At 38.6% G+C, this 14164-nt stretch overlaps 1 protein-coding gene across 3 annotated transcripts in view; it reads left to right on the plus strand.

The window, feature by feature from the left end:
- Window positions 1-14164, plus strand: part of USP6NL (USP6 N-terminal like) — a 156931-nt gene that overhangs the window by 86337 nt on the left and 56430 nt on the right. For 2 of the 3 annotated variants that reach the window (XR_009007662.1, XM_057543833.1), the window contains exons 3-4: window positions 4563-4630; window positions 7048-7130. Coding sequence is in view for 1 of the 3 variants with exons in the window: in XM_057543833.1 (XP_057399816.1) it covers window positions 4563-4630; window positions 7048-7130 (151 nt within the window). In the remaining 2 variants the exon portion in view is untranslated. Of the gene's footprint in view, window positions 1-4562; window positions 4631-7047; window positions 7131-14164 lie in introns of those variants that run through there. The other variant, XM_007167419.2, reaches the window with a different exon arrangement.

Consider the following 14164-nt stretch of genomic DNA (forward strand, 5'->3'; position numbering starts at 1 on the left):
GTATACTTGAGTATTTAATCCAAATGCCTTTCTATCCTTACTGCTTAAAATGTGCCTCTTATACTTTGAAACATTGTTTTATATTAGATGTAAAGTCAATTAAGATAATTTGATTTAATTTGGCTTGAATACTGTGATAGGTTTCTTGTTTGATAATGACAAGTGCCCAGGAACACAGCCGTCGTGGTTTAATAGGTGCCTGGAAGTCGGTGCACACTTGCATAGACACAGACAGCTGCCGATACCTTCTGTGGTCAGTGTTTATAGGGCCAACTCTGTTCTGCAGTGGAATTTCTAAATAAGCAATCAGAACAAAACCAAAGGGAGTATTCTACTATAATTCTTAATAAACTTCTCAACTGTAGATCAGACAGTACGAAATATAATTTAACTATAGTGAATTCTGCATAAGGACACTACTTCTTACTGGAAAGATGGCTTGCTTCGCAATGCGGATTATTAAATAATGTCTGTAAACTTGGTGTTGGGAAAGATTGGCATTTCTATTTAGTCTCTTCAAAGAAGCAGGTGTGGCTATATTTTTTAAAATTAGTTTGACTTTAACTCTGTTCTCTTTTACATTCATTAACTTTACAAATTTTTCTCCCCATCAGGAAATAAAAGGATAAGAACTTTCTAAAGAAATTTAAAGATTAGTACTGACTTGATTTGGAGTCAACTATTCTAATCATGTTAATCATTTTTTTTCCCATAAAATTAGGTACAGTTTCATCCAGTTCCAGTACAACCCCTATTACTTGGCTAGGTCTCCTTTCTGGAAATCTCTAGACTGGAGATGACCCATGTAAAGCATTGTATCTTACAGTTTGCCACAATGATGTTTTCTTGGGATACTTTGCATCTTCACTTCCCAACTCTATACTGTTTCCAGCTCTTGCCTTTACACTTTTAAACTTTTCATTGTTAAATTGGAAATATAGTTGAGACTCCTAGGACTAGTAGCAGGAATAAAGGACTAGTATAAAATACTTCAAAGAAAGCACTCATTTATTGGATTTGGCCTAATCACCATAGAAATTCATGCTTAGCTTTTCTGGTAATGGAAATAGAATTTACTAAGTAGCCAAGTTTCCTAGTTTGAGTTTAATTTCTGTTAATTTGCTTTCCCTACCCTTTTGTAGAAGTGTGAGTGTAATGTGTTAAAGCTGGGTAACAGGAGAGGGAAAAAGGAATTGATGAAGGTTCATACGTCTAAAATAGGCTAATAAATATGTGTATAATTGAGTTGAGTATCCCAGACTTCTGAATGTATAAGTTAACTGAAAATCTGAACAACTAACCTGTATTTTTGTTATTTTATTGAACCATTTATTATTTATTCACATTTCCCTCAAAGGATAGTATATTGACACTTTGTAGTCTGAGAAAAGCAGTGGCATAAACATTTTTTTTCCCAAATAAGCTTTAAGAAATTCACAAATTCCATTCTGCTATTTTTACTATTATAAACAACCTTGTGCTTGTTTGATTATCTCATTATCATAAATTCCTAGAGGTGGAATTATTGGGTAAAGGAGACGCCTGTTTTTAAGATTTTTTAAAAATTTTATTTTTTTCTTTACTTTAGAAAACTTTTCTTGTGTCTTTTGTCCTTAATACTATTTAACATATAGACAGCACTTTGCTATTATATGGGTATTTATTGGGCTATAGTCTCTATCTATTAAGGTTTTTCTCTTTTTAATATTTATTTATTTATTTGGTTGTGCCGGGTCTTAAGTTGCGGCAGGCAGGCTCCTTAGTTGCGGCTCACGGGCTCTTTAGTTGCAGCTCGCTGGCTCCTGAGTTGCGGCAGGCGGCCTCCTTAGTTGTGGCATGCAAACCCCTCGTTGCGGCATGCAGGTGGGGTCTAGTTCCCTGACCAGAGATTGAACCCGGGCCCCCTACATTGGGAGTGCAGAGACTTAACCACTGTGCCAACCAGAGAAGTCCCTGTTTTTAAGATTTTTGACACATATTATCAAGTTGCTTTCCAGAAAGATTTTATACATTTGTAAGTCTACCCACAGCATAAGTAATGGCAGATTTCCCCACGCTATATCAAGATTGAGTAATATCAATACATTTTTTGGTCAGTGTGAGATAGGTGCAAAGTGGTATTTTATTTTTATTTTTAGCTGTGTTGGGTCTTCGTTGCTGCGTGCGGGCTTTCTCTAGCTGCGGCGAGGGGGCTACTCTTCGTTGTGGTGCGTGGGCTTCTCATTGCGGTGGCTACTCTTGTTGTGGAGCACGGGCTCTAGGTACACGGGCTTTATTAGTTGTGGCACACGGGCTCAGTAGTTGTGGCGCATGGGCTTAGTTGCTCCACAGCATATGGGATCTTCCCGGACCAGGGATCGAACCCGTGTCCCCTGCATTGGCAGGTGGATTCTTAACCACTGTGGCACCAGGGAAGTCCCTTTATTTTATTTTATTTATTTATTTTTTACATCTTTATTGGAGTATAATTGCTTTACAGTGTTCTGTTAGTTTCTGCTGTATAACAAAGTGAATCAGCTATATGCATACATATATCCCCATATCCCCTCCCTCTTGCGCCTCCCTCCCACCCTCCCTATCCCACCCGTCTAGGTGGTCACAAAGCACCGAGCTGATCTCCCTGTGCTATTCGGCTGCTTCCCACTAGCTATCTATTTTACATTTGGTAGTGTATCTATGTCCATGCCACTCTCTCACTTCGTCCCAGCTTACCCTTCCCCCTCCCCGTGTCCTCAAGTCCATTCTCTACGTCTGCATCTTTATTCCTGTCCTGCCTCTAGTTTCATGAGAACCTTTTTTTTTTTTTTTTAGATTCCATAGTTAGCATACGGTGTTTGTTTTTCTCTTTCTGACTTACTTCACTCTGTATGACAGACTCTAGGTCCATCCCCCTCCGAAGTGGTATTTTAAAATTTGTATTTCCTTAGTTTCTGATGACTTGAGTTTTTCCCCCCATGTCTTGGCTTTTAAAATTAGCTTTTATTTTTATCAGAGCTGTACTTGGTGTAAAGATTCAGCAGCCTGTAAAACTTATTTTGAAAAATAAGCTGACTTCCACACCCCTCCCTCCGGGCTGCCCACCCCAAAGAAGTAATCACTCTCCACTCCCAGCTGATTCATTATCCGTTTACTTCCAAAGCGCTAGATACCAGGCCTATATTGCCGCTTCCTGTTCTGCAGATTTAGTCATTATCTCATGGTTTCCTGCTTTAGAGGGTGAGGATTTGGTTTTCTTCCCTGCACTCACTCAGCTTCTTACATACACACACGCATCCCTTCAACTCTCGGGGACTTGACTTCTTTAATTAACTCCCTGTTTTTAACCCCACCCTCACCTCTTCTCTGGAACCTCCATTTGCTGGGCCACTGAGGGCAAGGATTTAAAGAATCCCTATATTGTCATTTTAGTGGGGTTTTAGGAGGAATGGATATAAAAGTGTGTGTTCCATCTGCCATCTTTAACTGGACATCCTTTTTCGTGTCTTCAGTGATCTTTTTTATAAAGTAGTGGTTAAAATTATGGACTGTGGAGTCAATACTGTCTGGATTTGAATCTAGCTTTGCTGTTTACTAGCTTTGTGACCTTAGACAAGTTGGTTAAAATCTCTAAACCTCATTTTTTTTCCATTTGTGTAATAGAATTAATCCAGTAAAGTGCGGTTGTGAGAATTAAGTGTGATAAGGCATGTAAAGTGCTTTCCGCAGTATCTTACTATCTGCCGGGCTCTCTGTGCGAACACAGAGTTGTCACTGCGGTTGTTACTCCTGTGAATTTCTTACTTATGACCTTTGCCCAGTTTCCACTGGAATGCTTGTCTTTCTTCTTGATCAGAGGCGCCTTTTATACAGTCTGTCATTGATCTTTTATTTTTATTTATGGTAGTTGGGGTGTGTAAGCATATCCACACTACTTCATGTTTTGACCTTTACTTGTTATCAGACTTAACGTTTTTGAAAGATAACCTGGTGGTAATAAGAAAGAAAACTTTATTTGTGGTTGTGTTGTGGTAGAAAACTGGAGATTATAATAGTAGTTGGGGCAGTTGATAAGGGAGACCTGAGAGGCTAAATGAAGAAATGATTATATTCATCATGTCAGAGAAATATTTTTTTTTAACTCCTGAAGTCTATCTTGCACTGATTTATTGTGTGAGCAAATTACCTAAAATTTTAAAAGCCTTCTTGAATGCTCTTCTCATCATCTACCCAAGTGGATTTCATCTGAAAACTTAGAGCTCTCAGTTCCAGTTTCTACTTTAATATTTATTTCTATGAAACTAGATCCAAAATTAACTCTTGAGGGATAAGATTTACCATATCTCCTAAGTTAATGCTGTGTTAACAAATTTGCTTTCTTTTGAGTATGGTATTGTAATATTGAAATGGTAGATATGTTGATATTTCAAAGTTATAATTATGGATACTTTATTCGATTTTGCTGGTTTGTCATTTTAGGCAGCATTGATTTACTGTTTTATTTTCATTTGTTTTATCTTAGTTTATAATTAATTAACTTTATAAATCTTTAAATAACAGTTCATTGAAATTTGATCTCTCCACAGATTCAAACCAGGATGTAGCAGTAAAACTTGCCCAGGAGCGAGCTGAAATAGTTGCTAAATATGACAGAGTAAGTATTCATATTTACTCTTTGAGTAATTTTTATTTACAAAAATATAAATAGAAATGGAGTTGCTTTTTGGAGAGCTTAAATTACAGCAGCAGTTTGTTTACTTCCCGTGACTGTTGAAGTCATCTTATTTCTCTGACTTCATCTCCGCATTTTTTCTCCCTCCTTCCCTGTGCTTTAGCCACTCTGGTCACTTGTTATTCTTCCAACACTTCTTCCAGGCTTACTCCTGCCTCAGGGCCTTTGCACTGGCTATTTCTTCTTCCTGGAACACTTGTATCCTGGATACCTTCATGCCCTATTGCCTCCTCTTTTTCTTTGCCCAGATGCTACCTCTTAGTGAAATCTTCTCTGACCACACTGTTTAATACACCCCTCCACCCCCTGGCTCTCTCTGTCCCCTTTCTCTTCTTTATTTTTCACCATAGCATTTAAAGTATCAGCATACTTTATATTATACTTTGTTTTCTGCTCTCCCTCCTAGAATGAAAACTCTCTGAGGGTAAGAATTTCTTTTGTTTGATTTGCTTTTGTATCCTAAATACTTACAATAGTTCTGGCTCATACTAGGTATTCAATAAATATTTTAATATATTAGTATATGGAATTGAATACCCATTTTATTTATAATGGATACGTGATGTTAAAAATTAAACATGGATCTGAAAATTTGAATTTATACATGATGTATAATCTCCATTAGCATTTTATCCTTAAGTTAATTATGGAATCTCATTTTTGATGCCCTAGAAAATCACAGTTGTTGACGATTTACATATATCCTTATTATTACCTTATCTCTTGAGATCTATAATGAGTTGTAGCTGTGATTTATAAATGTCATGTTTTATATTTATATCACTTGGATGTAATTTTGTACCTGTTATTTTTGATTATTTATGAGAATAACAGGAACATGAAATTATAGAAGGCCATCTGGACTGTGCCCTGCTTCCAGGGAGGCATACAGGCAGAGCTCAACTTAACAGTTATGTTCCCAGAGTTTGTTTTTAAGTTGGTTATTTGGAACATCAGACACCGTTTCCCATTATTATGATTAGGTTTTAACGTAGTCCGTGAAAAACCTAATTAATTTATTTAACTGCTTAACTAATTTAAAACCAATAGAACTATCGTTTGTTCATGCTCACGTGCATTTTTTTTTTTTTCATGCAGTTAACACTTAGTGACCAGGCCAAGTGTCATGCTAGGCCTTGGGGTTTCACTGTACAAACGTGAGTTACAAGGGGTCCTTGCCCACAAGATGCTCACGGCCTACTCAGAGAACGCATGAACAGGCAGTTATAAAACACCCACAAGACAGTCGGGTACTAAACGTTAGACGTGAGGGATTAGTGTAGACTCTTGCCCTGGGGCTCCTGCTCTAATCAGTGCTGCTTCACAGCTCAGGAGGGGAATGTGTCGGGCAGTGAGCTGAGGATGGAGCTCTGGGCACACGGACACTCGGTGGGGGCGGCCCATGAGGAAGCTGTCACAGAAGAGTGGGGGAGGGACAGGAGAACCAAGAGACGATGGTGTCATGAGGCTGAGCAGCACTGACAAGCGCAGTGGAAAAATCCACGCGGTGAGGACGCCAGAGTAGTGTCCACGGGATCTGACGGTGGGAGGCCGGTTCTGACCTTGGCAAGGATAGTATCAGGGCCAGTAGAGCTGGGAGTGAAGAGGAAGAGAGGCAAAGTAGGTAGCCTACTCTTCTGAGAACTTAGCATGAAAAAGCAAGACATACTTTTTTCTAAGATGTTTTCACTCTAAAACCTTCAAGTATGGCGGTTCATTCTTTTTTTTATAAATTTATTTATTTATTTTTGGCTGCGTTGGGTCTTCGTTGCTGCGCGCGGGCTTTCTCTAGTTGCGGCGAGTGGGGGCTACTCTTCGTTGCGGTGCACGGGCTTCTCATTGCGGTGGCTTTTCTTGCTGTGGAGCACAGGCTCTAGGAGAGTGGGCTTCAGTAGTTGTGGCATGCGGGCTTAGCAGTTGTGTCTCACGGGCTCTAGGGCGCAGGCTCAGTAGTTGTGGCGCACGCAGCACATGGGTTCTTCCCGGACCAGGGCTCAAACCCACGTCCCCTGCATTGGCAGGCAGATTCTTAACCACTGCACCACCAGGGAATCCCTGGCGGTTCATTCTTGAGTGGCTTCTTGTCCTCTGTTGCTCCCTCTTTCCCAGTCTGTTTCTCACAGGAACCCAGGTCTGATCATGGCTTAATGTCTTCCAAAGTTTGTATCAAAGAAATAGTGATTATTGCCAGAAATTTTTTTTAAAGTTAATTAGGGTTGATAATGCCTCAGTTCCAGCTCTTATTTTTAGTAAAAAATAAGTCTTGTTTTTTGTTCTTTTTAAGAAATTATTCAGTTTTATATATTCCCAATAACACCCTTCTTTGTCTCCTATTATAGGGACGAGAAGGTGCAGAGATTGAGCCTTGGGAAGATGCTGATTACCTTGTTTACAAAGTCACGGATAGATTTGGCTTCTTACAGTAAGTTGCATAGTTTGAAAGCTAACTTTTAAAATTATGTTTCTATGGTCTCCTATTTTGTTGATTTTCTTTATTTTTAATAGCATTGCTCTGAATAAGATTCCAGGATTGATCCTGCAACATGCTTTTTTTAATTAAATTCCTGGCATTTTTAACCTCTGTGATTGAAATTGAACTATAGTTAAGAATACAGTCTTTAATATTCATTGTGTTTCAGTAAGAACATTAAGTGCAGTGAATGAGTTATATTAATAATTTAGCAGAATTAAGTGCAAATCAATAACACCTTGCATTTCAAAAATAATTATAAAACATTTTATTTTATATAAATGCATTTTAAAATAATTAGCAGTTAGAACTTTAGTATTGTGCAGCCTAAAAATGAGCAATGAAAAGAAATGCCGCTGATCTTCCTTATGGTGGGAAATGTGTTCGTGTTATTGCTTCTCAAAATTAATTCCATTTATCCTGAGTATGTTATGTAAGGAGTCGAGAGAGGTCTAGAGCACTATAAAGTAAAGTAGTTAAAGTGATTTTGACTCTTAAAAACATCCTGAAATGATGTGAATTTGCCTGTTTGGTTCTGGCTTTGTTTAGTAAGATTCCCATGGGCTGGAGACTTTTCTGCATCTCTGTAGTTTGTATGGTTCCATACAATTTAGTGATTAACCTACTACTTATTCACATTTATCCTTTCCCAGTCTCATTTATTATAAAGAGGAAGAAGCCAGGGATTTTTATTTTATGATACATGATTAAATTTTGAAGGAGGAATACAATTTCTTAGGGAGTTCATAGCAGTAACTTTATAGTACTCAGACCTTCTTTTTCCTTTCTGCTCCGTTTTCTTGCATTTAGAAAGTATTTTGTTGTATCATGTTTTTCTCAGGGTAACACAAGCAAACAAACAGAAACAGTTCTGGGAGTTAGAATGTATGCTCTTCTTCTGGCTATGCTGGTTTCAGTTAACTATTTCACGCCTTATCTGTGAAACAAATCATTAACTGCTCTACATACTTAGGGGTACTTGAAGCTTTGAAGAAATAAAATGATAGAATACTACATACAGGTCTAGACAAATGTAAGGTGTCATTATGCTACCTAATGATATCAGCATATCCGAAATGTTCTCCTGTGTAGTTCTAATTAGAAGACTTTGAATTTCAGCAGACCAACAGAGCAGTGTGTAACTGTGATGAAAATACGTTCCTAAGGGAAACCCCCACTTCAGCTTTTTCTTTTTTTTTTTTTTAAAGTAAATCAAACTTGGCCACAAATGGGACAGGAAATGAGTTTACATTTGTGTGGGTTAATGTGCAGATCTGAGGTATGTGAATGCTGTTTGGAAGGACACTTTGAGCATTTAGCACTGTCAAGATCAGTGGGTCCCAAAATCTCCTGCACATTAGAATTAGTTGGAAAATGTTTGTTTGTTTGTTTAAATAGATATCTGGGTTGTATCCCAGATTTTGATTCAGAAGGTAGGATACAACTCAGCTGATTCTGACCTCCCCAAGTGTTCGTGATGGGCGCGAACCACTACAAAGGATGTTTTTATCATAAAATGGTCTAATATAGGACAAAATGCATATGAAAAATCCGTGCATTCCAGAAGGGTCTAGGAATTACCTAAATTCTCTTTTCTCATTGCTTAAAACAACTAGGTTCTGGCCCAAGAGCCTAGCCTGTGTCTACAATCTAAAAATCACACTCAGTTACTCCGTGTTTCTTTTTACCTCTGTGCTGAGGTCCGTTTGGCTCTAGTGGGAAAAAAAAGCCAGTCAGTGATTTACCTTAATAATATTAGCTAATATTTATTGAGCACTTACCGTGTGCCAGGCACTGTTCTAAGCTCTTAACATGGATTATTTCTCTCAAAACTTCTTTGGGATAGGTACTCTTTTTGTCTTTTTTTAGATGAAACTGAAGCACGAAGAGGTCAAGCAACTTGCCCAGGTTGTGCTCGCAGTAAATGTCGGGTTGGGGAACTGACCATGGCAGCCTCAGGGCAGAGCCTGAGTTCTGACCTTCTGCATTCTATTGCCTCTGTAGTTTTAGTAAGAGAAACATTGAAGAAGCTCTTTGAAATGCCTAGAAAGAAAATTAAAGGGGGAAAGAAGAGTGCCTAAGGAGAGGGATCTGTTTGAAATGATCCCACTCCTCAGATGGACGCTCCCATAGCTGGTGAGCTCAGCAGTCTTTGAAAACGAAGCGCAACCAGTCGTCATACTGCCCCCCTGAATTTTTTATTAACTCCGTGGTGCAATCCTAAAGCAGGCAGCACAAATAAAAATAATGAAGCATAGAAATGGATTTTAGTGTAGTGTTAGGCTTTATTGAACTTCACCAAAGTCATTGAGTTTTGTTAACAGTGCTTCATTTCAGTGAGACACTTTCTCCCAAGGTTGCTGCTGGGGTGTTTTGCGCTATTGAGTAAAGTCACCTGGCCTAGGCATTTTAGACGTTGCTCCCTGTCACACCTTGATCAAGAGTGTTTCTTTCTGCTGTCTTAGTTCTTTGTAGTTTCTGATTGGTTCTGTGATAAACATGGGTTTTAAGTGTCAACGTCAATAAAATGGTGCAAAGTAACTTTGCAGCCTTCTCTGAAGGCTGCTGACTTCATATCTAATTACAGTTTTTGTAACTTAAATTACTTGTTATGATATGTGGAGAAGGATGACAGTAATTAACAAATACAGTATAGGACTGACTTGGTTTTATAACAGATTTCACAATAAATATAAAAACTGTTGCCAAACCAGCCTGGCGTGATGCTGGAACAGGGCCGTCTTTGTTTAGTGCGCAGAAATGGGGAGCTGTCCCTAGCTGCATGCCTGTGATGGACTTGTATCTGGAGAATGGAGAAATCGAGCTTATTTAAGAACTTAGAGAACTTTCAGTACTTGAACTTTCAACACTTTTTTCAAAAATAGTCACTGTTAGTCTGCTCGACAAAGAATGCTTGGTATTTGGATAATGATAGATAATGCTTTTAGGCCACAAGTTATTAATAGAAGAATTAGAAGGAAATTGTTTCAAAAATAAAGATAAAATTAATACCAAGCTTCAGATTTTCAACTACTTATCAAAATGTGTATATTTATAAAATTTAGCACATTGTCTGTAGTTTAATGTGACTATATAAATATTTGTAAGCCAGAATAATGGTGTTTTTGTTTTTAAAGAATATCTGTTTTAATAACGAGGCCTTGAGAACTCTTTCTACCCATCCAATAATTTTGACTAGAGTAAATCTAAACTTAGGCAAAATTTGCTACAGAATGGGAAATAAAATTTAGTCAGTATATTGAATAACTGATTTTCACAAGTTAACTTTTATGTTTCCAAATGAAAGTTTATCTCATAGTTACAGAAATACTCTGTTTGAGCTATTGAGAAATTACAAGCACATACACTCTAATTAGTAATTCTTTTAAGCTTAATAGCAGGTAAAAGAAAATAGATCCAGGTAAGGTCCCTGTGTTTCCAGTGATGGCTACGTTGTTGTTTTTACTTTGTGTATTTCTACAAGGCATAGCTTCTTGCTGTCAGCTTGGTGTTTTCTTTAAGCAGTCTCTAGGTGCCTCTTTCCATTAGACGACGAACCTTCGTTTTCTAAAGCAGGGGTAGGCAAACATTTTCTGTAAAGAGGCAGATATTAAATACTTTTTGGCTTTGTGGGCCATATGGTTTTTGTTACAGCTATTCAACTCTACCATGGTAGCATGAAAACAACCATAGACAATATATAAATGAGCATGGTGGTGTTCCAGTAAAACTTCATTTACAGAAACAGGCTGATGGCCAGGTTTCATTCAGGGGCTGTAGTTTGCTGATCTAAAGGAACACTGCACTCACCCAGATTTTGGTCTTCCCTTTCTTCTACTTGGAGGATATTTAGGTGGCAAGGTAAAGATGCATACATGAATGCAGGCATGCGTTCATCCTTCCCTTCACACATTCATTCAGCAACATTAGTACACTCCTGCAGCATGCCAGCCATGGTGCCTGAGGCTGCCACAGTGTTTTACGTGTGTATCTATACATTGTGTATAGCTCTTGATAAGGCACAGTTCCCTGTTTTCTCTTTGGAAGGCTGTGAAAGAGTGTATGCCAACACAGAGACTTGAAGAGGAAAAGTTCTTTGGAGATCAGTGGAGCACATAGCAGATTTTGTATGAAAGATTTTAGAAATGGAGCAGTAATGCAAGAAAATTCATGAATGGACCACATTCTATCTATGAGGTCTTAAGACTTTATAAAATTCAACATCCATTCAGGATAAAAACTCATAACAAAATGAGTATGGAGTGAATGTACCTCAACATAATAAAAGCTACATGACAGGCTTGCAGCTAACATCATACTTAATGATGAAAAACTGAAAGCTTTTCCTCTAAGATGAGGAACAAGACAAGGGTGCCCACTCTCACCTCTTTTATTGAACATAATATTGGAAGTCCTAGCCAGAGCAATTAGGCAAGAAAAAGAAATAAAACACATCTAAATTGGAAGGAAAGAAGTAAAACCGGCTCCATTTGCAGATGATATGTCTGTCTATATAGTCTCTAAAGACTCCACTAAATGTTGGAACTAATAAACGGATTCGGTAAAGCTGTAAGATATACAATCAGCATACAAAAACCAGTTGTATGTCTATACCCTGGTAACAAACTATCAGAAAGAAATTAAGAAAACAGTCTCATTTACAATTGCATCAAAAAGAGTAAAATACCTAGGAATCAAGTTAACCAAGGAGGTGAAAGACCTGTACACTGAAAACTGTAAGACATTGATGAAATATAAGTAGACACAAATAAATGGAAGGATATTCCATGCTCATGGATTGGAAGAATTAATATTGTTAAAATGTCCATACTTCCCAAAGCAATCTACAGATTTAATGCAGTTTTCATCAAAATTCCAATGGCATGTTTCCCAGAAATAGAACAGTCAATTATAAAATTTGTGTGGAACCACAGAAGCCCCGGAATAGCCACAGCAATCTGGAGAAAGAAGAACAAAGCTGGAGGCATCATGCTTCCTGATTTCAAACTCTATTACAAGTTATAGTAATCAAAACAGTATGGTACTGACATGAAAACAGACACATAGATCTGTTAGAGTCCATGCATATGTGGTCAATTAATTTATAACAAAGGAACCAAGAATATACAATGGGGAAAGGACAGTCTCTTCAGTAAATGGTGTTGGGAAAACTGGACAGCTACATGCAAAAGAATGAAATTGGACCACTATGTTATACCATACCCAAAAATCAAGTCAAAATGGATTAAAGACTTGAACATAAGACCTGAAACCATGAAACTCCTAGAAGAAAAATTAGGTGGTAACCTCCTTGTCATTGGTCTTGGTGATGATTTTTTGGATTTGACACCAAAAGCAAAGGCAACAAAAGTAAAAACAAACACAAACAACCAACAAGTGGGACTACATCAAGCTAAAAAGTTTCTGCTTAGCAAAGGAAACCATGAAGAAAATGAAAAGGCAGCCTACTGAATGGGAGAAGAGATTTGCAAATCATGTATCTGATAAGGCAGGGGTCCCCAACCCCCCGTCTGCGGACTGGTACCAGTCTGTGGCCTATTAGGAAGCAGGCCACACAGCAGGAGGTGAGTGGCAGGCGAGTGAGCAAAGCTTCATCTGCTGCTCCCCATCGCTCGCATTACCACCTGAACCAATCCCCCCACCACCGTCTGTGAAAAATTGTCTTTGACGAAACCGGTCCCTGGTGCCAAAAAGGTTGGGGACCACTGTGATAAGGGATTAATATCCAAAATATACAAAGAACTTATACAACTCTAGCCAAAAAAACCCTCCAAACAGTCCAATAAAAAAATGGGCAGAGGATCTGAATAGGTATTTTTCTAAAGAAGATGGCCAACAGGTACATGAAAATGTGTTCAGCATCACTAATCATCAGGCAAATGCAAATCAAAACCACAGTGAGATATCACTTTGCTCCCGTTAGAATGAATATCATCAGAAAGACAGGAAATAACAAGTTTTGCAAGGATGTGGAGAAAAGGGAACCCTTGTACACTGTTGGTGGGAATGTAAATTGGTATAGCCACTATGGAAAATAGTATGGAGGTTCTTCAAAAGCTTAAAAATAGAACTACCGTCTGATCTAGCAATTTCACTTCCGGGTATGTATCTGAAGGAAATGAAAACACTAACTCAAAAAGGTATCTGTACCCACCATGTTCATTGCAGCATTATTCTCAATAGCCAAGGCATGAAACAACCTAAGCATCCATCAACGGATGAATGGATATGTGGTGAATATATTCAGTGGAATATTATTCAGCCGTAAAAAGAAGGAAATTCTGCCATTAGTAACAACATGGGTGGACCTTAAAGGCATTATACTCAGTGAAATAAGTCAGGGAAAGACAAATGCTGTATGATCTCACTTACATGTGAAATGTAAAAAAAAGAAAAACCCAAACTCATACATATAGAGAACATACTGGTGGTTGCCAGAGGCGGGGGTAGGACCCACCCGGCACAGACCATGTAGCCTGAGCAGATGATTCGCACCATTCCATTCCACAGACGTGTGCAAAACTTGGTTCTGATTCAGTGCTGAGAACAGGCACAGTTAGGTCTGTTAGTTTTGTTTAGTGAATAGGAAGACACTGAAGAACTTGTCCTGTGGTGGCAGCCAGAGTTGGCAAGTCATTTGCAGGTAGGAATGTTCAGTGTTCAGTGTTAGGTCAGGATCTGCTCAAATCAGCTGCACAGAAGGTTGCTCTTGCCCAGGGCAGCCCAGCCCACTCACCCCAGAAATACCATCGTTGGTACACACAGAGGTTGCCAGATGTTCTTATTCTTTCAAGATGCCCTTGCTGACCTAATCACCTAGCAAGTACATTCCAGTAGTGTTGACCTGGAATCAACACTGGACCTGGAAGGCCTGTCAGGGCCTTCTTCTGCCGGTACATGAAGAATGGATGGGCGCCATTCATGCATCGCTGGTAATTCATGCATTACTAGTAATCAGGATTACA

This window comes from Balaenoptera acutorostrata, chromosome 3, assembly GCF_949987535.1.
Source record: "Balaenoptera acutorostrata chromosome 3, mBalAcu1.1, whole genome shotgun sequence".
Taxonomy (NCBI): domain Eukaryota; kingdom Metazoa; phylum Chordata; class Mammalia; order Artiodactyla; family Balaenopteridae; genus Balaenoptera; species Balaenoptera acutorostrata.